The 22,975-nt window shown below is 34.5% G+C and overlaps 1 protein-coding gene across 2 annotated transcripts in view; it reads right to left on the bottom strand.

Annotated features, from left to right (window-relative positions):
- LOC129239217 (neurobeachin) overlaps positions 1–22,975 on the bottom strand; it is a 231,460-nt gene that overhangs the window by 173,746 nt on the left and 34,739 nt on the right. For both annotated transcript variants that reach the window (XM_054874564.1, XM_054874565.1), the window contains exon 2: positions 6,410–6,536. In XM_054874564.1, coding sequence (XP_054730539.1) covers positions 6,410–6,536 — 127 coding nt within the window. The remainder of the gene's footprint in view (positions 1–6,409; positions 6,537–22,975) is intronic.

Genomic DNA, 22,975 nt, shown 5'->3' with positions numbered 1-22,975 from the left:
CAAAGTCCAACCGTTGGGGTAAAGTTTTGCGTTTTCGACTCATAAAAACTTGTTTGAAAGTATCTGCACAGGTGTAGTGCTTTGGCAAGCACATTAATTGGTCTTCCAAAAAAGAGGAATGTAGAGTACATGGGGGGTGTTTGCTAATTTTGAAGCACCTTAGTTTTATATCAGCATCGAGATGCGCCGTCTTTTGAACAACCCGATGGATAGCTGATTGCTTTTTTATATGCCGCTTTCGCGTAAGCGCTTGTTTTACTTTGTTGGGTAATGTAGGATTATGGGTATAAAAAAGTTTAGGTATCAGTCATAATGTGCTCAATTTGGGTCTTTCTTGGATATGTGGCATGCCAGTTTGTGCAAGTAAAGTTTTTTAAGTGAGTTTCCCGCGTAGTGCCCATATATTGGAAGACCGTAATCAATGGTCGATAGGAGTAGAGCCTTAGTTGTGTTGGTTAAGATATTCGGATGAATATTTGATCTTTGCGATGAGAGGAACTTAATAATACTTAGTTTATCAAATAACTTTTCTTAATTTCTTAAAGCTAAACACTGCTGATGATACCTAAAATTTTAAGTGTATTTACATTTTGTATTTTAATATTGAATCTTAAATTAAATCCATCACATGTTTTTTGTGGCAAATATGTGAAGTGTTATATTTTTGAAATGCTATGTTGGCTCCCGATGTGAGAGACCGTTCACAAATTTTGTTTAAGATTTCTGTAAAAGCATCTTTGACTTGTGTCAGATCGAATTTTCTTGAAAAAATCAGAGCGTCATCTGCATAAATATAATGTTCTACTGGGAACTGGGATATAATTTGGCTAATTTTATTGAAAGCGAACATAAATATTGAGAGCCTTGAGGTATAACATTTTCAACGAAAGGCAGTGTGAGTAGTTATTATTGAGTTTAACTCGGAATTTTCTATTGCTTAAAAAAGTTTTAAAAAAGTTGTAAATTTTTGGGCCTACTTTGCAGTTGACTAGTTCCTGAAGGACGACGTGTGCACCGATACAATCGTATGCTTTCTCGAAATCTAGACTTAGAGTTGTTAAATGCCCCTTATTGGCGATTGCGGTTGCTGCGGAGTGTTCCAAATGTAGCAGAGCATCTAAAAAACCATGCTCTTTTTTGAATGCTACTTGGTTGGCGCTAGTTGACTTAATTTTTTCCTGAAAACCACATAATCTTTTGGCTACTATTTTTTCTAGTATCTTTCCCAAGCAGGATAATAAGGATATGGCACGGTAGCTGCTGAATTCCAACTGTGGTTTAAGAGGTTATCCAGTAATAAAACCCTCAATAGATTGGAAAAAGTTAGCTCAAAGAAATATGCCAGAAACTATATGCCCGAGCGTAGTGGAGCTTAACATTTCATGTACAGTAAAATTTCATAGGAAATATTATGCTAGAGCATTTTTACCTATTAGCTACCACTTTAAAGGTTAATTTTGATCCTTACTTCAAGAAACCTATCACAAAATTAATTTAGAAAATTGTTAGAGGTTGTTCTGGAAAATTTTATGTAGGCAACATTTTCTATTGATGCTGCCGGTGTATTGTTTTTTCCATGGAAACTGTGACATCATTTAATGGGTATCTTTCTGGCTTAAGGAATTAAGCCTCTCTAAAATTTTCAAAAATCTACAGTCTGCAAAATCGAGCAGAAAAAAAGAAAGTTAATTTGGAAAATCAATTTTAACTTTTTCCCATAAATTCTGATTTTTTACTAATAGATAGGGACAAGCTCCCCACGCGGCATCACAATGGGCTATAAGCCTGAGTGTGTCCCACACGACAACCGCTTCAGCCTAACCTAACCTAACCTACTGATTTATGTAAAAATTAAACTGTGTGCTCGAAATAACAATATATTTTGTTTTATAAATTATAATTTTTTTTGTATGCAAAACTTGCAATTTTTTTTTTTCAAATATCTTCTATCTTCTATTTTTTTTTTTTTTTGTTTTTTTTTGTTTTTTTTTTTATTTGAGGTTTTGAGATGCTAAAAAAAACCAAAAAAATTGGAAGGATGAAAATTGTTAACAGACAATTATTCGGCGGCAGAGGTCTTCTATTTAAAAATTAGTTCCATCACGCACCTTTTGCGCAATTGTCATATTTTTTACCTTAATCGTAGTGTAAACTAGTAAGAAATTCATAAGTCAGACGCATTATACGTTATTCGAACCCATGCTGAGGAACAGCTCGAAAAGCTCTGCACAGAAAAACAAAAGGGTTAGCAAGAAGTGGTGTTCCGCCATGTGAATACGCCATTTCACCGACCAAAGCGCTACAACTAAATGTTGGAATCAGCTCGCCTGGTTAAATGTAAATCATTGCCACTTACAGCTGCTTCAGCGGACTGGGATTTTCAGGCTTATTCGCTGTGTAGCACTACTCTCCTACCGAAAATCCAGAAAAAATGATTCTGTGACTACGAATAATTTATTTCTAAGATGAAGCATTCACAAAAAAAAAATGTGATATATGTAAAAAATGTTGTTTGCAAGCACGCATAAATCGATTTTTTGGATATAAACCATAGCAGCTTTTTGTCAAACAGGGGCTGAAAACGGATATGCATGAACGCATAGTTACATACAGATGAAAAGCAAACATATTTATACAAGGAGGAGCTGCCTAGCAACAACAAAAGCGAGCATAGAAATTCAAGTATTAATTGAAGGCACTGCCTTAGTAATTTATTTCTATGCACTGAACTTCTTTTAATTTAATTTATATATACGCAGCTTGTATTTGTTATTTCAGCGTCTTATTTGTGCTCATTTATTTGCGCCTACTTTTTACCCTCATTCTACAAAAACGTTTGCTTTTAATTCAATGAGTTACTACTCGTATTTCAATCACTGAGCAAACAAACAAATGCTGGGCGAAGGATAGAGGTTCACACACACACACAAGCACACACGCACGCATTCACTACACAAAAGCATGTGCGTGATTGTATTTAACTTAAAATACATCCACACACACTTACACATATGCACGTATATACGATACGTTGTGTGTGTGTGTTAACTCATGTAAGGCCAAAACAAATACAAAGTTAGTATGCCTAGTCGAGGCACACGTACGAAAGTCCAAAGAGCAAACAGAACTGATCGACTGGTGCATGCGAAAGAAAGATATGGCAACAACAGAGTAGACGTTGCAGCTACGACGCGACAAGACTAAAAACGAGTACTTGCCACAAGCGCCAAGCAAGCAATTCAAGCATGACAAGAAAAAAAAAGCTAACGAAATACCCAAAAATACGAGGGGAGGTAAACGTAAATGAAAAGCAAAGACGTGAATTGAATTGAATCGAAACGAATTGAATTGAATTGATTGAAAGCAAAGAAGTGTTGACTATTCTCTGTTTCGTTGTAAGTTGTGTCTTTTGGAGGCCAAAATCGTACACTCACAGGCAAATGTACATACATATATACCCGACAGAAAGTCATACCATCTCAAGATTAGCAGTGGAGTACTGCAGGTGTGGTATGCTACTGGTCCGCGTGGAATCTGCAAAATGCTGCACTGGTCTGCACTTACTTGCCAGTTCCCTCCACTGCCAATTTTCTCAATACTTTTCAAGCAACAACACAAAATTTTTGAACGAGCAATAGTTTACTTGAAAAATGCAACCCGATAAAAATTATATTCAAGGAAATTTTAGGTCGGAAATACGAAAAAAGAGCAATTTTTTCCATATTAGGATTTTCATTTTTTTTTTTTTTTTGGAAATACAATTGGAACTTTAAAGAAATATTGTTTGTATTGAAATGCTTGAAATAATTAATAGAAATAATTTTTGCTGGCGCTTTTGTGCGTTATTTTTATAATAGAAATATACAAGAAAAGAGCTAAAACTGGCAGAAAAAAAATTGTCAAAAATCAAGGTGAATTTCGAGCCATTCAAAACTTGTACCAGAATTCAGTGGGCTATAAAATTGCATACTCGAAGTTTTTCTAAAGATTTTGGAAACATTTAAAATTTCTTTAAATATAATAAAAAGCAATAAATAAATTGTCAAGTGATCGGCCAAAGATCACTTGGGAAAATGGCACTGGACTCGAGTCCACATCGGAGCAGAGGTCGCGGCCGGCCAAAGATAACTTGGCGAAGGTCGAAGTTGCTCAAAGTAGCCGACAGAAGTAAAGATGCCGACATCACACGGGACGGCGGAAAAACAACAGTCCAGAACTGTGTACGATGGAAGATTCTTATTGAGGTCCTATGCTCTCGAGCGAAGTGAACAAGGATATAAAAAAAAAAAAACAAAAAATAAAAATTGTCAAAACTTGTCAATAAGTCTCTGAGCTATAGTTATTAAACGCACTGTATGTATTTATGTATTTTTAGTTAATTTTTTTTTTTTTTTTTTTTGTATGTATGTAAATCAATGAGTTTGTGGAAAGTTGAAAATTTACTAATTTAGCTCAATGTTTAATGACTGTTTTTAAATTTAGAAGCTAATTTTCATGATCTTTGATTTAATTAACGTATCTTTAGCCTCAAATTTCTAATATGTAGGTGAAAAACAAATGCTCAACTTATCAACAAATAACTAAAAATTTGTAATTTTTGAACATTGACGAAAATTCTCCTTTCTGATAAATGTTTACAAAATCAGCTCATCATTTCCCATTTGCGAATAGATTTACTTTTTATTTTCTTTCCAACTAAATTCCCATAATCTGGAACGGTTGTTACGACGTTAAACGATTTCCGATGATTTTGCAAACCTTCAAAAAAAAAAAAATCCAAAAATTTTGGAAAATATTACTTTGACAAAAACGAGCATCATTTTCGTGTTTAGTGATTCAAATTATACTAAAATTCACTTTTCTTATGGGTTTATTAGATGAACCGAAAATTTGTAAACTAGTATAATTCATTAAATTTAATCACCTAATTTCCTTTAATAAAACTATCGCCATGAGTAAAATTTAATACAATTAAAATTATCGTCTGATTATTTTTGCAGAAGTATATACATAATGGAATTAATATGACCAAAGATCAACAAAAAAGTTTTTCTTGACACTACCGTCCAAATTTCTACTAATGCCGAAATAATGAAACACCTATTTATTGGTTTTTTTATTTAATATTTACCTTTGTCAGTATTACTTTGGAAATTAGCACTGAACTTATCTAAAAAAAAAATGCACTTTTCCGTAAATTTGGTATAAAATATGTACAGTAAATTTCGTATACATTTGGTAATACAACTCGATATTACTTAGTCTCCTCTTTAAATTTCCCCTTATAAATGCTCAAAACATGATATCCCATGCTTTATTACAAGGGAAGTGCTCTCTGAGTAACATATTTTAATTATGCGACCGACGCAATGTCTCTCGCATTGTTTTACAGCCTCTTACCACTAGCCATAACATTAAATGTTATTCAAACCAACAACGACAGTCTCCAGCTATGTTAATTTTCAGAAATGTTAAACGTTACCAGTGCAAAAGAACTACCGCAAAGAGCCATACATTGATGGTTTACTGAGTGCAGGTAACTAACAGAGCTGTCTTCCAGCCTCATATTTTTGTTAGTTTTGATAACAAGTTTTATTTCGAAAGAATGAGAGTGTTTACAAAAATTATATATTTATGCTTTGAATATACGAAAAACTTATTTTCTGAACAAAAACTCTATTACATGAAACTTAGTAAATATAATAGTTCTCATAGTTGAGCTCGAAAGTAGCTTATAAAATATGCTTACATTTCATGCACTGCTCTCACTCTATTAATGTAACATTAGCTGTCAGGTCAGCAAAAATTGAGTTAGCTCAGTACTGAAAGTGAGTTCAGGCGATTTGATACAATAAATTGAAGAAAATCTGTTCATTTATATGCATTGTTTAGTTTCAGTGGTGGCGCGTTGGGCAAATGATATTAATTGAAATACCTATATAATCATTTTAACAGTTTCTATAATGAGCATTCTCATGCTACGCTAATTATTTATTTTATTTATGTTAATTTATTTTTATTTTTTATTTTATTTATATTAATTTATTTTTATTTTATTTATATTAATTTATTTTATTTTCGTTATTCAAATTTTAATAATTTTGCACTGCTCATTATTACTTTGGTTTGGGCCACCAAGGTGCCCTAAATTATGCATTACGCCATCTTTTCTAAACTTTGCATTGACCTTACAAAATAAAAATGTACAAACTGCCTACATTGAGGTCTTTGCATTCAACTAACTTGACAATAGTCGCAAACTGAAAGAGAAACTATTTTTTGTCCTCGGGTGTATATCGTTACATATATTTATTACACATATGTGCACATATTTTTACACTTCCCCCTTCTAAGAGACAGACAGACTTGTCGATGCATTTATCGTTTTTATTGTTTTTGTAGTACATACCTGCCACAACCGTTTCGGAGCGCTGCAGTCGCACCAGTACGTGTTCGATTAGGCCGACGTCCGTGCATGCCTGCAAATTGCGCACGCTCTTGCGTAGAATAGCAATGAACACACTCCAGATTTCAGCCTGCAAGAAAACGAAGAGAAGCGAATTGTAAATAAAGCAATAATCAAAGTTTGGAAATGCAAGTAGAAAAAGAGAAATCCTTAAATCTATGGTACAGATTCCATTTCTAATTTTTTTTAAGTCTCATGCGCATGTGGAATAGTTTGTGATAAACTGATTGGGACAATATTTTCAAGTGCCCGATATTAATCGATCTTTTGACCATAAAAAGTGGCCGCTTAGTGAATAAAATTTTTGTTTACGTTACATTTATAACTCCACTTACCTAACAGTTTGGCTAATTTTTCCAATATTAAAAAAAAAAAATAATAATTGTTTCGAAAATCATATTACAGTATTCAATTTCAAACTAGGTAGGTAGGTGAAATGGTTGAAGTGCTATTCTGGCACCCCCCAAGTAGCACTAATGTGCCGGTTTTATATCATTTAGAGACCTCTGAACGGACAGATATCTACAGTCAACCAGAACTGTTGATGTAATGCAGAAGTTTGATGAGATTTAGGTTAGAGCACTGCCCCAGGCGGTCGAAGAAAGGAGCGCCCAATGAACTCAATCGTTTAGCTGCCAAACCTTGAAATTTTTTGAAAAAATCCCCAATAGTCTCCTTCTCTGAAAGGTCGCTACAGCTTCTGCAATATTGATTAATTGGTAAGCTTAGCTTGTCTGCATATGTAGCGATCGTCCAATGACCAGTAAACCCCGGTAAATTCCGGTGGAAATTGAGTCGCCAAAACTTTCTGAGCCCTGCATCTATTGTGCTGGGGCCAAAGGATTTTCTAAATAGCATACGCTTTCTTCAGCAACAAGTTGTTCAATTTCCCTTTAGTAACAGTCAGGGGGATGCTGATGATCTGGTAGAAGATATCTGAGACCAATTCAATCGACTCCCTCCTGTCGAGCACATCAGCAATTTCTCTTGCTCTTATATACCGGAATCCAGATAAAAGAAATGTTACCTGCACACCCAAGAGATTTGATCTCCTGCTTACAGAAGCTTACGCTAGAGCCTTGATCACAGCGAAAATGCTACTATCTCCCTCCGTCCCACGTTCCCTCAATATTTTATAATGAAAAGCATTTGGTGCTAGAATAGCGCCGCCATTTGCGTACCAACGCGGTGGAAACTCCTCACTTGAGCAAATCTGAACCGCCGTCATCCACTTTGGACCACCGAAGAAAAAAGAGTTTTGGAATGCAGTGGAGAAGGTAAGCCATATGACAGGCGTAAGTATTTCATATATCTTTAGAAAAATGGCTCACCTTTCACAGAATTTGGTGTTCTCATTTAATATGTTTTTGCTCTATCAGTGACTTTCGCGCCAGCCGAGTACGTTCCCCCGACAGTCGGTTCTACATTACCGGAACGACACAGATTTACTATATATCCGGTCAAGGACTGTCACTCTAGCAAAATTCTCGGTACATGTATGGGAATTTTTTTTTTGCTGCTACAACAGCAACAACGAGTACTTTCATGTATTAAAATTATTTCGAGGAACGCAAACATTCCTTTACAAGTCAAAACATTGAAGTTTATTTTTTTCACTAAACCTAATTTAGAACAAAGTTGATTAAAATTCTACAACTATTTGCAAGAACAACACGATTTCATCACAGCCATCATGAGGCCACTTCGACATCAGCTACTTTTTGACGAAGAAAATTGGATTCAGTTTTCAGAAAATTTTATAATATAATAATAACGTTTTTGAAGCGAAATATTTCTTTTTTCGTTTTGAAAGTTTTGTTATGAAATTAAATTTGTTTCATTAATTACTTTTGTGAACATGAGTTTAAAAAAATTTCTTTATCCCAAAGAAAAAAAAAATGGCCACGCTATGCTGGCGCAACGCCTATCAGACATGTAGATATCCGCACAAACTACACAGCTCTCTTTGTACCCATCTGTGAGGATAGATACTCCGCAGCATTTGGAGAGTAATATATCTTTGCTCTCTTCTCTTAAGAGAAAAATTGTCTGGAAAATATTTTTGTAGAGTATCCCAACCTTCCATCAATCCAACAAAGTGAATATTTTTCAGATTTTAACAAATAAGGGTCAAAATTACCCACGCGGGTGTGAAATAGTGGCTCAAAATGTTCCACAAATTTTAGGTTTTTTTTTAGACACATAAAGACAATGCTAAGTGTAGTTTTATACCATTTTTTGTTTTTTTTTTGTTTTTCAAATAAAGAAGTCAACTTGCGATCAATTGGGGAAAGCTTCAAATACACTGTGGAAAAAAATTCTGACGTTTGGAACCGGAACGACAAGTGCTCCAATATTCGGAAGCTCTGTTTCTTTCTGTATTTTTGACTAGCTTTGACGGCTGCACACTGTAACTAACACGCGTGGGTCCATTCCCTGTATCCGCGTTGGCCGACCGCCATGTGTAAAAAAAACACTTTAATTCACAAGGCAAAAAATATTGCTCGAGAGTGCATTTCAGGGCGTAGATTGTTTGAAAATGTTAATTTTGTAATACATTTACTACCAGGTTATTTTTATAAATAAATTTTCTGATTTTTATTTTCTCTGAAATGTGTCATCTATAGTTGCGATGGTTGAGGGAAGAGAAGCTTGAGAAACTGCCTATTTTGGTAAGATAAATTTGAAAAAAAAAAAAACAGTCAAAACGAAATGCTTCATTTACATAGTAAATCTGACACCTCGCTAAACCAAAGAGGTTTTTTAAACAGATAAGTGCAAACAAATTTACTTACAAAAATTTAAATTTTTCAAGTGGGATGGCAGTGTATAAACTTGAGAAAATATACGCTGATTTCTCCGTATAAATATGCTATTAAAATTCATGGTAGCCCGCTTACTTATTTTTCCGCAGAAAATAGAGCCGTGCATTTTCCTTTAAGCCTTTGAAACTTATTTTTACAGCAATACAAATCTACGGTAGTCAGGTATGGTCAGGTAAGGGAATCTGGATTTTAAAAAACTTTCACGTGTAAACTTATCTTTGCATTTGTATATAATATCTTCGGCCATTAGTGGCGGTATTAATGGCGTAACGAACAATACTCTCACAATAAATACACGTGCCTTATGCAGAGCCCATGCGATTCAACGGATTTACGTGCTCTTTACATCGCAGTTCTCGTAAGTGTAAAGAGTAAACACATCAACGCTCGCCAGCCACTTTAGTGAGCAAATATTTACTGATTGCCAGCGGAAGTTGAATGCAGGGGCGATCTACCTACATATAATAAGTAGTAAGTAATGATGAAATAAAAATATAAATAAAATAAAAAAAAAAAAAACTTTGTGAAAGTAGCTCCCCTACGAAAGCTTCAAAAATATAAATAAAATATTTACAATTTTAAGGAAAACTGTCAACAAATATTTGTTTATATTATTTTATTTTTTATTTTTTAATTTTATAATTTTTAAATGAGCTTTGCTGAACTTCAAAGCGCTACCGAAAATATTTACGGCAAGAAAAAGTTTGGTATATGCAGGTAAATTTTTAAAACTACTAAAAACTTTCTTGAAAACAATTTTTTTTCACTTTTTTATTAATTTCTTTTTTTAACTAAGGATATTCATTATTATTTTTTTTTTAACTAAGGATATTTATTATTATATTATTTTTTTTTTCACTACTTATTCACGAGTTTCGACATTTGTCTTGCAAATTGGCTACTTAGATTTCATAATTCAACTCTTGAATGCCCCCTAGATGGATTTAACTAATAATTATCGCTAATGGCGCACCATCAAAAATAGTCCAACCAAATCAATTTTTAGGCGGTCGATAGACATCATCGTTTCAGCTGAAAACTAGATTTTCGTTTTTCGACTAAATATCGATATAAAATTTTATTATTTCTCAACGTTGAAATATGTTTAGCGGTAAACTAAGCTTTTGAATTATTTTAGTTGTCAAAGTAAAAAAAAAAAAATAGTTAGTTCTTACACCAAAAGCTAAATGGATTGAGTAGTTTATTGTATGAAATATCTGCACTTTAACGCCATCTTTGGAATAAATCTTGGTCGAAGGAAAATTGTTTTATATAACTAAATAACTTTCATTTCGAATTCTCAATGTACATCGAATGATGCTGCAAATATAATTCTTAAGAATTATGTCGACTGCGTTTCCCTCAGACATGGCTGAGATTTTGGAAAGGTCACTGACTGTACTCAGTTGCTGTGCTGCTAGTTGTCGCCTCAGAGTCAACTCTGACAAAACGGTGCTGGTTCTATTTACCAGAAAATGTAAACATTCACACGTTAGACTTCGCAAATTAAACAACTACACGCTCCCGCTCTCATCAGAATTGAGATATCTTGAAGTGATACTTGATTCTACACGCCATAGGAAGCTACACATTGAAAATCGGATAAAAAAGGAAAAAAGGCCAGCAAGTTTTCTACTCCTGCAAATCTATGTTCGGCAAAAAATACCAATTTCAATGTGTAGGTACCTGGTTTGGTGAGAAGTGGGTGCAAAGGACTGCATATATTGGCATCACGTGCTCGCGACGACACTCCTTCGCGGAGTCCTCAACACATGAAGTTATCAGCGCATTTTTCATAGGCAAAGGAACTTTGTGGGCAGGTTTTATACTGCTTTTTCAGCGGAAATTAATTGCGGCCAGTAGAACACCCATGCCCAAATTTATGTATTTATTTATTTCTGACACCAATGAACAATTGTTCTTACTGACTACTTGTGACAAAAGTTTTACTGAAAATATTACACTCCAGATGACGCTGTTGCCGAAATATTTCAAAAAATATCATTAAAATGACATAAGAACTACCGCAAAGTAGAATAAACTATTTTTAAATGTTAATTTATATGCATGTTTGTCTATTTGTAAGCAGTAATTTCCGCAACAGATAAACCGAATTTGACGAAGTTTTAATTTGTAGATAGAGGAATCTTCTGAGCATGTTATAGGCTACCTTTCAATCTGAAAATATTACTCTGCAGGTGCTAATGCCCACAAAATGTGTTTCTCAATATACAATTAATGGTCGGATTTGGCTTATGGTATTTGCAAAACAATTATTGGCTATGCGAAAATAAATAATTTTCCAAAAAACAAAAACTCCAAAAATATACAAGAAAAAACGAAGATTCTCAAGATGACACTTGGATCAAGATATATATGATAATCGTGGTTTAAAGATACTTTTTTCTTTCATTGTGCAATGTAAACATTTATAATTATATTTCATGTAAATAAAATAGAATAAAAATAAAAAATTCAACTCCCATGCAAATACAGCTTCAAATATTTGCCACAACATCTATATCCAAAGAAAATAAGCAAAATCGTTGAGAAGTGTGCTTGAAAATATTAAATTAGCAAAGTCAAGTTGGTGTCCAAATAAAAGCGAGTCAATTTACCAAAAAGTAAAAAAAAAACTGTTTGTCCCAAATACGCGATGAAATATAATATTAACAAAGAACTCGCAATTCCTTAAAGTGTGCGGCAATCAAAGCGTTCGAGCCCTCAGCGCATTGCCCGTAGCCAAGTGCCGTTTGCAGGTAGACGTGGAAACACTTTTAAGTAGTAATGCAATGCACATAATTTAATTTGTCAGCTCATAACTGCGAGATACACAACCAAAATTTAAGGGGAACGAGAACTGAGCACAGCACTCCCCCTGCTGTCAGCAATTTACGCAACGATTGTAAACTTTATTTTCCACCAAGAGGAGGATGCACAGCAATAGTCATTTCTCAGCTAAAAAACCAAATTCAAAGCAAACGAACGAAATAGGAACAAGCAAAAAAAAAAAAAAAGAAAAAAAAAACAAGAAAAAAAAAAAAATTAAACAAAAAAAAAAGCCCAAAAAAAACTTTGCTCCCTTTCCACTTGCCGTAAGCTATTTCTTGCCTTCAACCAGCGGGCGTTACATTTGCCCCTGCCAAAAAAAAGTCAAACGAAAAAAAAAATGTTTCCACTTTACTTGTTTAATGAAATCTTTTGGCTGGGGGCATTGTACTGCTTCCACCAAAGTCCTGCTTCTCGGGTGTGCGTGAAGAAGTTTTTGCTGTAGTTAGCTTTTTTACGTTTTTTTTTTGGACGTTAAATTTTTATGTAAAAAATTAACTTCACTTTTGGTCGTTTGCTTTTTGTTTTCATGGCATTATTTTTTAATGAGCCTCACAACGGTTGTGTGCAACACAGCGACAGCTTTGAGTGGCAGTAGTCGAGAGTGTGTGCACCTACTCAAGGGCAAACAAAGTGGAAATATGATAGAAAGAAAAAAATCGGTACTGTAAATAACGCAGGTTCTAAAATAGTACAGTAAATGTAAGAAATTTTGTTAAGACTGGAAGTGGGTGTGTATGTGGGTGTGTCAGAATCATCTGCGCTGCTTTATTTTGCAAAAAAATAGAAATTCATGTAAAGTTGTGTTTAAATTAATTTAATTAAATGGCATCAAAGTAGCTGCCTGTCAGGTAAATGTAGGCAACAGGAAAAGAAAATGTAAATTAAGTTCATTTTCAAGTTTATTTTAGGCAGTGTGACATTTACTTTTATTTTTTACTTTTTTTTTTTTAACACGAAACTAAATTTTAAAGCTTTAAATGATACACTCAGACACAGTTCAGAGAATCTATCTTCACAGACGAGGACGGGGAACTATATGGGCACAGCAGGTTATTAAGCAGACACTCAAATCGAAAGATAAGCAAACTCAACTGGGTCCTTTAGTAAGATTTAGTCCTTTTTGTAGACTTGCAAGATACTCCCTGCTTCAGTTCGATAGAAGACTAGTGTAATTATCTTTTGGAATAACCAGACGACAGTAAGCTCTCCAGACTCTCTTAGTTATACTTAGTTACATCGAGCTTTGCAAAGCAGTAGAAGGTGTTGTGTGACTTACAGCTCGGTTGCATAACGTTGACCAAAGCTGGGTGCCTGTGCGCTATAACTTTCAGGGTGTCAAATTGCTGAATGAGCTATCCTGGAATGTTTCGACTATCTTCCAGCTTCCATCGATTTCACAATCTCCAATTAAAGAGTTTTCATAAAAACTCTTGTTCGACATCTTCTACAATCCTCTCAAGTTCAAATTTTATGCTTCGAGATTTTGAAAGATTTTAAATCCTTTGTGAAGAAAAGTATTTTCGTTGCACTTCCCAGCTAGTTCCTATTATTATTTTTTTTATTAATTTTTTGCCCATTACAGTATTAGCAACTTTATAGTTTCTTTTCCAAAAATGAAAAACTTCTTATTCCTGTTTGCATACAATTGTGGGAAGGGGCAGACCTGATTAGATTGTAGACTTGAGCTCAATAAGGAATAAATTAAAAATATTAAAAAATGTATTATATTGAGACTCATTCACCGTTGAAAACTTTGGTATAGTCTGTTTTTAAAATTAAGTATTTTCGGTCTTTTTTGTACATTAAAATATTTCAACAATTTTCTAATTTTTTTGAGTTTTTGTTAAACGTTTTTGGAAAAAAGTGTTTTTGTTAAATTTCAAAGACCCCTCCTCAGTTTTTTTTTCTCTTTAAAATAAAAATATAGAATGAAGATAGATAAAGATAAAGGTAAAGGTAAAGATAAAGATAAAGATAAAGATAAAGATAAAGATAAAGATAAAGATAAAGATAAAGATAAAGATAAAGATAAAGATAAAGATAAAGATAAAGATAAAGATAAAGATAAAGATAAAGATAAAGATAAAGATAAAGATAAAGATAAAGTTAAAGATAAAGATAAAGATAAAGATAAAGATAAAGATAAAGATAAAGATAAAGATAAAGATAAAGATAAAGATAAAGATAAAGATAAAGATAAAGATAAAGATAAAGATAAAGATAAAGATAAAGATAAAGATAAAGATAAAGATAAAGATAAAGATAAAGATAAAGATAAAGATAAAGATAAAGATAAAGATAAAGATAAAGATAAAGATAAAGATAAAGATAAAGATAAAGATAAAGATAAAGATAAAGATAAAGATAAAGATAAAGATAAAGATAAAGATAAAGATAAAGATAAAGATAAAGATAAAGATAAAGATAAAGATAAAGATAAAGATAAAGATAAAGATAAAGATAAAGATAAAGATAAAGATAAAGATAAAGATAAAGATAAAGATAAAGATAAAGATAAAGATAAAGATAAAGATAAAGATAAAGATAAAGATAAAGATAAACATAAACATAAACATAAACATAAAGATAAAGATTAACATAAAGATAAAGATAAAGATAAAGGAAAAAAATACAAAAAATGGAGATAAACATAATTAGATAAGATAAGAAAGATAAAGGTATGAAACAAAGATAGAGATAGAGACAAGCATAGAGATGAAGATAAAAAAAAATCAAAAAAGTAATAAAAACTAATTGCAATGCAAATTGGTACTGTCGAATTTTCCACGCGGGTGACATATTTACAATTTTTTGTTGTATTTGAAAATACCTTCCTTAAGAGTTTGCGTATGTTCAAAGCATATTTTTTATTTCCTATCTTCTTCTTAATATATAAAAACGAATGCTTGTCTGTATGTCCTCGATGAGCTTAAAAACTACTGGACCGATTATTATAAAAATTGGTTTATATAATATATGTATTTTTCCATAGTTCCATGGAGAAGGTTTGTAGAATATGCTCATTGCTGCCACCCAGAACCAGACTCTCAGTCAAGAAAATGGTGAACAATGTTATCGAGGCAACAATTTTGACTGGAAAATTCAATGGTGAAGACGTACTGTTGCCACGTGTCCCAATGATCCCGACAGATATGCCATTCGAATTCAAACGCTTACAGTTCCCGGAGCGACTCGCATTCGCAATGACTATTAACAAAGCACAATGACAATCGTTACAAGTGTGTGGATTAAATTTTGAGAATCCATGCTTCTCACATGGGCAGCTTTATGTGGCCTGTTCACGTGTCGGAAAACCTTCTGATTTATTCGTCTACGCACCAGATGGCAAAACAAGTAGTATTGTGTATCCAACAGCACTTTAATAAGCATCAAATTGAAGCTAAACTTTGTAATCTTAAAACTTCGAAATAAACAAAATCAATAAAATGGTTTAGAATGAATTGAATATTTGTGTACTGATTTTTCTTTAAAGTTATTTTTCTTAAACTTATTTTAGTTGTTGGCGTAGTACCGCGCGCTGGGTATAGCTAGTTTTTATATAAATATGCGTCCAATGTTTCTAACGTGTCACTCACTCACATCGCAATGCCCTGAAAGTATTTGTCGTAGAATACAGAATAAAGTGAGAAAATTCGCTAATGATAAATCTTCAAATATAGTAATTGCGCAATTATGCTCATCCCAATGCGCTATCTTCTGACAAATTTCTTTAGATAATTTTGCTTTCCAAATCCACTCCACATCAACGTCACTATCACAATCAATATTTGCCAACATATTTCAACGACAGCCTTCCGCACTTTTCTTCAATCAGCTTTTCTCATTCGCAAACGCGTGCATTCTTCAACTCCGCAATTGCTTTTCCGTGCTTTATTGCAGCAAATCCTTGCAGCAGGCAGCAATGTAGCTGTGGATGTGGGGAATTGGCAGTAAACTGAGAAGCAATGATGTAGTCAAAGTTGTTGAAACATTTTACTTCCTTTGCCTTTACCCAGAGCGCTGGCTTGTCTTCACTCCTCACTCTGCCGCTTTTAACGCTGTATCCATTCAGGTATTTATCGAATTGCAATATTTTCTCTTACACTACAGGTATGCGCCTGTGATTTCCGCAATCGGATTTGCATTTTTTATAGCACATGCTTTGCTTCTAGTAATTTTGCATTTTTCGTTTTTTCGATATGCACATTGAGCTCTTTCATGGGTTTTCTTATTACGACTGCAATTCTAGTTTCTCCCATAGACAACAGGTTAAAAGGGAAGAGGTCAAAAATTGTAATATTCTATTGTAGTGGCCCGAAGTATAGGGGGCAGAGTCAATCTACGTTTTTTCCTATTTTCTTCAAGCTTTTAACTGCTGCTACTGACATTCGCCTCTATTCTCATGGACATTCAATTCAAATGTCATTTACTCCACTTTCTTCCGGTTGTGTTATTTCGTCTTCCATTTCGGGATTTTTATGCTTCGTTGCTAACATTTCAGGCACAGCGAGCAGGTAGTGCACAGTTTAACTACTGACAAAATGGAAAAAAAAACTATGTGGCTAGGTATACAATTGTAGCGAAGGAAATTTGCTTTGATTGAACCGGAAATTTACTATCTGAAATCATGGATTGTGCACTGACAGTCGATAAAGAATAAATCAATAGGAGAATAGACATAAAATTTCAAACGTGGTATAAACATTGGCGCACAAACCCCACCGCCAAGGCAAGACAGCATAAAACAGCTGCGATAAGATGGACTGCATTGATGTTAAAATTTGCAAAATCCGCCAAGCATTTATTTGTTTTCAGCGTGGGAAGCGACAAAGAAAATTGAAATTGAAGTTTCGTCGTCTTTTTGTTAATCTAAAGCGGATTCTGGGTACTTAGAATCAAACAAAAAAAGCAATAGTTTAAAATAAAATTCTTTGTTAAAGCGCTGAGGTAATTCTCTGCTTGCTCGACTCTCGCAGAGGGTTTGCGTCTTGCTTGCGTCTCTTCAGACAAGTGTGAGTGTTTAAATACTCAAATGCGGGCATTAAATAAAATGCTTAGTTTCTACCTACATTACGTACACATACTCGTACAAACACACACACACACGCATGAAAGCTTACACTTCAAAAACCATACGAAATCAGACAGGTGACATCAGCAACCAGGTGGGTAGCGATGGCGCGCAGGAGGAGGCAGCCATTATGTCTGCTCTATATGCTTTCGGGCATAGTCGAGTGTATACTTAGCGGCGATGCAGGGCACTTCCGGCGACCATTTTCTTTTGCTGCAATGGCTTCCTGTTCCACATTGGAGTTGCATATGCGAGCTGAATTGTGGTTCCCCAGTGAAATGGACCTTTGCTACAGGTACTTAGGTGGGTTGAATATTTTCTGGAGCGGTGCATGTGTGGCGTGAGAGGCGCATGCGAAATGGGGGCTTTTATGTGTGCTGCGGTTGGTTGGAAATGTTTTAAATAAAGCGTTCTTCTTTGCTGCACATAAAGAAATTGTTCATATTTTGTTTGAGTGCTCCTCGGCTCCTTGGCTTAAATAAACATTTAAATGCACAAACAGACCAAAGTATGTCGAAGAGGAGGAATGTACCAAGTCGAAAATGCACACATACTTATAATGTACTGGTAGTTGGGACACTGCACAGTAGGTTAAATTGACACTTTGGTTGTGAAAATTTAGTAGCAGTTACAAAGCCGAGCTATTTGAACCAAATACTTTAAGAATTGGATGAAGAAGAATGCATTTATGAAAAAAGTAAAATTAACCCATTAACGACCAAATAAAAATATTAACCCTTTCGAAACCATTTTTGTAAAATTGAGCATATTTAAATTTTTGCTGGTGAAGTACGTTTTAAAATTTTTTTTTAAATTTCGTTTTTTTTTATTAAATATTTTTTTTTTTCGAATTATAATTTTTGAATATACTGAATGCTTGCACTTGGCGACTGTCGACTACACCTCATCGCTTGAAATGCATAGGCCTTTCAAATTCTTTTATTATCTCTTGGTACTGCTTACTTTGCGACACGCAATTTGCCTCCTCGAAATAATACAGACCTCTTCAAGATGGAATCAGGGTGGCGGCATCAGGTAAAAAAAAAATATATGAATTTGAAGTAGTGTAGCAATCTATTGGTGTTATTATTTTTATTGTATTTGTAATTAAAATTATATTACAAAATAATATTAAGCACAAGCTTACAGAGCCAGAACTAACAGCGAATACTTCGACGAGTACCAGATGGACGAACAATTGACAAATGGACACAAAGGAACTTCAGTGAAGTGAATTATTTCATGACTCAGTTCACCTCGGGCCACGGATACTTCTGGGAAAACCTATACCGCATGGGTAAGGTAAGCGACCCCAGATGCATATCTTCTACTCAAATGTGAACGAGACGGTATCAATAAAACGGTCCGTGGATGACATATGGCAAAAATAAATTTTTTGTTTTTTGGTAGGACTGTTATAAGCTTACATGGCAAATAAATAATAATATAATATATATAATAATAAATAATAAAATGGCACCGTGATATGTCACATAGTTTGTTTTCTGTGCTATTGTAAACAAGTCAAGCTCGAGTGTGTTCTTCGAATTTAACAATGGAAATTCAACGAATTTGTTTGAAATTTTGTTATTCCAACAAAATTTCGGCTTCAGACGCCTTAAAAATGTTGCAGACAATCTATGGGGACTCTGCTCTATCGCATGCACGTGTTTTCCAGTGGTACAAATCGTTCAAAGAGGGCCGTACATCGGTTGAAAACTTGCCTCATGGACGTCGTCCAGCAACATCAGTAAACGACGAAAACATCGGAAAAGTAAAGGAAATTGTGCTTGAAAATCGCACAAATCGCAAAATCGGTTAACGCTGAATATTATTTAGACGTTTTAAAACGTTTGCGCGAGAACATTCGTCTTAAAAGGAAGGAATTGTGGGACAACAAGTCATGGTTCTTGCATCACGATAATGCACCAGCTCACACATCACGTCTTGCTCGCGATTATTTGAACAAAAATAATGTTAATATCGTTCCGCAAGCACCGTATTCGCCTGATATGGCTCCATGTGACGCTTTCCTGTTTCCCAAGCTCAAGTTGCCGCTCCGTGGAAAACATTTTGAGACAATTGAAGTCATAAAAGAGAATTCGAAGAACACACTCAAGCTTGACAGAAAGCAAACTATGTGACATATCACGCTGAAATTTGCCATGTAAGCTTGTAACAGTCCTACCAAAAAACAAAAAAATTATTTTTGCCCTATGTCATCCGCGGACCGTTTTATTGATACCGCCTCGTTCATATTTGAGTAGAAGGTACACAACGCAGCACCGAGCGGTGACGTCGAACACACTTTCTTTAGTTGCGACAGATGGCTCGTGGAAAGAGATGCTTTGAGGGAGCAGATTGCCGACATCGCGCGGACCAACATAATTGGTAAAATAACTGAACGCTAGCACAGCTGGAATGCTGTTAAAAGATACGTAGAAGGTGTATTACGGAGAAAACAGATAGACCTCGACGCAGTACAACAAAGCGAAGCCTACGGACAGAGACATAAGAAAACGAGGCTATAGCATTAAGCTGGCTAGAAATATGGTGGGCCAAGACGTGGGTGAATAGAGCTGGCCCCTCGTGAAATAATGCAGAAAGTAGTTCCGGGAAGAGAGTTTTCCTAAAAGAGAAGGATGGATTGCTTTAGTGGGCACACCACTCAACGCAGTAGATAACGGACACCGAAAGTGCGAAGGCATTTTGAACACTATCTCATCCAGTACAAAAAAAAAACTGCGAATTACTCTAGTCTGCTAGAATTAGTTAAAAATTTTAATAAAGGTCAGCACTTAAATAGGATAGGTTTAGATTAGATCAGGTTAAAGTGGTTGCCATATTCCATGAGAATGTAGGCCGGAAGGCCTATTGTGATACCAAATGCTTGGACATGAGGCTGTTCCTCTAAATCGCGATGTGGTGAAATATTGCGGTCGGTTTCAGATTCCAAGTATGCCGGACATCCAAGAAGGTAAGAGTTTAGACAGCGATGTCGCGTTCTGACATATTGACGGGTCAATGCAAAAACGCACTTTCTTTAAAAAACTTTATGTTCTGCTTACTTTTATTATATATACAGCAAGGATGAAATTTTCTGATTTACATATATAAATCTGAGAAAAACAAAGTCATCTTATCTTTTTTCCTTTTTCCGGGTTTTGACAGTTCTCGTTTGTTGACAAGGATAGTCCCAACAAAAGTTGTTTTTTTTTTCACCTATTTATATGTTTTCATGTGGCTTATAATAAGCCTGGCTGTTGCTTGATGTGTTGCGGATATCAGCGCAAATTTATCTGTCAGTAATCTTTCGCATCGTTGGTTTTTTCATCGAAGCGTATGAATCTTAAAATGAATCTTAAATTTATCTCTGCTTTTTTCGACCATAGATAGGAAGCTTCTCGCTGCAAATGCACTCCGAGCATACAGAATTCTTATAAAACTTCGTAATTCCGCAGTTGAGATGGTCCAGTCTGTTTTGAACGCGATGTGCCTCGGCTTCAGTACAATATTTTATGTGTTGCATTATATGTTTGTTAATCATGAAATTGACAGCGCTAAGCTTGCAAGCCAATACAATATTTCTTCTAGCATGGGTAGTAGGCCCTACGATATCCTCAAAAATCATGCGGATGGGCGTCCAACCTTTAGATTCGCCTGCTTTCAGTTTGGTCCACTGTTTCACAATAGATGCAATTTCGATATCACCCGCTACATTTTCGGATGCACTGGGAGAGCTCGTTCTCTCATCGTCAGAGTTAGAGCTAGAAAAATACTTGCGTACTTTGCTCTGACGGACTGTATATATAAACACTCTTCTTCCCTATCTGAAGCTAATTCTGTCCATTCACTTTCAATAGATCTACTGGATTTACGCATGATTGCCTGAAAAAGGTGATCGGTCATCATAAAAAATACTGTGCTTTAATTGCATTACCCTATTGTAAATATCTACAATGCGGAAACTCTACAAAGCGGACTCTCTACAAGAAGCGTATCTTTTTGACACTGCCTTTCTGAAGCGTTCGTACATACTCTGTGAATGCAACATTCACACTGAATATCTTTTTTTGTTCTTGAGTTGTTTTAGGGAAACGAATTGATAACGGAAAACATAAGGGCATTGCTTAAAGTACTGTATTTCCCACTGTAATAAATAGATAAGGAACTATTTGCATTTAGAGGTCTTTGGAGGTATGCCGGCGAAGCCGCGGCGGCCATTTGGCCGATATTTTATTCCATACGTAATTCAAACATACCAATATTATCATAATAAAGAGAAATGACAATAATTTCCTAAAAAAATTGTATTTTATTCAAAATCAATATCGGCCCTTAAAACTTAACCACCCTTTTTAAGGATTATTTTTGAGAAAAGCGTACCCATTTATTTGAAGGATCCCATAGAGATGGGCTAACCATGTATGAATCTCAAAAAATAGAAGGTAAAAAGCAGTGTGTTGGAAAAAATGATTAATTTATAAAGCAACACGGTTGAAATCGATGAAGTGATTTTTGAGATATTTCATTGCAAAGTTTAATTCCATAAATCTAGGGTTGAAGCAGTATTACATAGGCCAGCTGAAACTTTGAAATCGCAGACATATTATTATTTTTGTAAATCGCCTAGACGTAGGTACGTAGAAATTTGGAATAAAAAAATATTTAGGCATTCTAAATTTATATCTTCTATTTATAAATATCATATAAATATAAAATATTTTTCCTTCAGAACCGAAATGTAAAATAATATGTGATTTCCGGTGGCTTGATGTAATCTGAAGCAACTGAAGAGTACCAAATACCACCTCTTCTTCCTACTTCCAGTCCTAAACTGCAACAAAAATTTGCCCTTAGCGTCTTTATTTGCTTAAACATAGTTTTACGTGCAACACACAAACTCACAAACGATTTCACCAACAAAATTAAATTATACCATTTTTTTTCTTTTGTCACTCTGTCACTTTTCACTAAAATTTGTCTTAAAAAGAATCCTGCACGTGGCTACTCTAATACCTATCATCATAATGTACATACATACAAACACATATACGCATTTATGTCGACATTCTTCCCAGGTGTGGTAATCTGGACAGCAAATACCAGCTCACGTTGCATATTACCAGGCGCAAGACTATACATCCGGCTTACAAAATACTAAGTGCCATTGCTGACATTAATAAGCTTAGTCGAAACACAGAATTTAATTTAGGAAAATACTCGAAGGTATAGAAAATATCAAAAAAGTGTTTGGACGAAGAAGCAAATACGAGTAGATACAAATAAAAGTTGGCAGGCTGTAAATTTATGGAGGACAGCTGGATACGGCGACAATTACTATGTAGATAAGTATTATTAGAGTTTATAAGTGTTTTCTATGTAAGCAGAGAATTATTTGATGCAGGAAAAAATTAAAAAAAAAAAAAACATACACTTCATGATGGAGCAATAAGCGCGTGAGCTATTGATAGAAAAAATGCTTCTAATAAAGGCAAACGGAAGTTCATATCTTCTGTAGAAACTTTTGCGGTTTTTTGTATTGAGAATAACAAATGTTGGCTACATTTTTGTAATTTGTTTAGGTAGAGCAATTACTTGAATTTTCATAATAAGGGAAAGCTGGATTTGTTTGTAAGATAAAGATTTTATAAAAATAAAGATTCATATAAAAAGCACCGCATCTACTTAAGCAGATATATAGACAGTTAAGTGGTCTAGAGCTCGAAAATTTAGGGTATTTTCAGAATTTTTTTTTTTAAAAACGATATTCAAATTTTT

Source organism: Anastrepha obliqua, chromosome 2, assembly GCF_027943255.1.
Source record: "Anastrepha obliqua isolate idAnaObli1 chromosome 2, idAnaObli1_1.0, whole genome shotgun sequence".
NCBI lineage: Eukaryota > Metazoa > Arthropoda > Insecta > Diptera > Tephritidae > Anastrepha > Anastrepha obliqua.
Note: the sequence above shows the minus strand (reverse complement) of the source record. Positions and strands in the feature narration are given on the sequence as shown.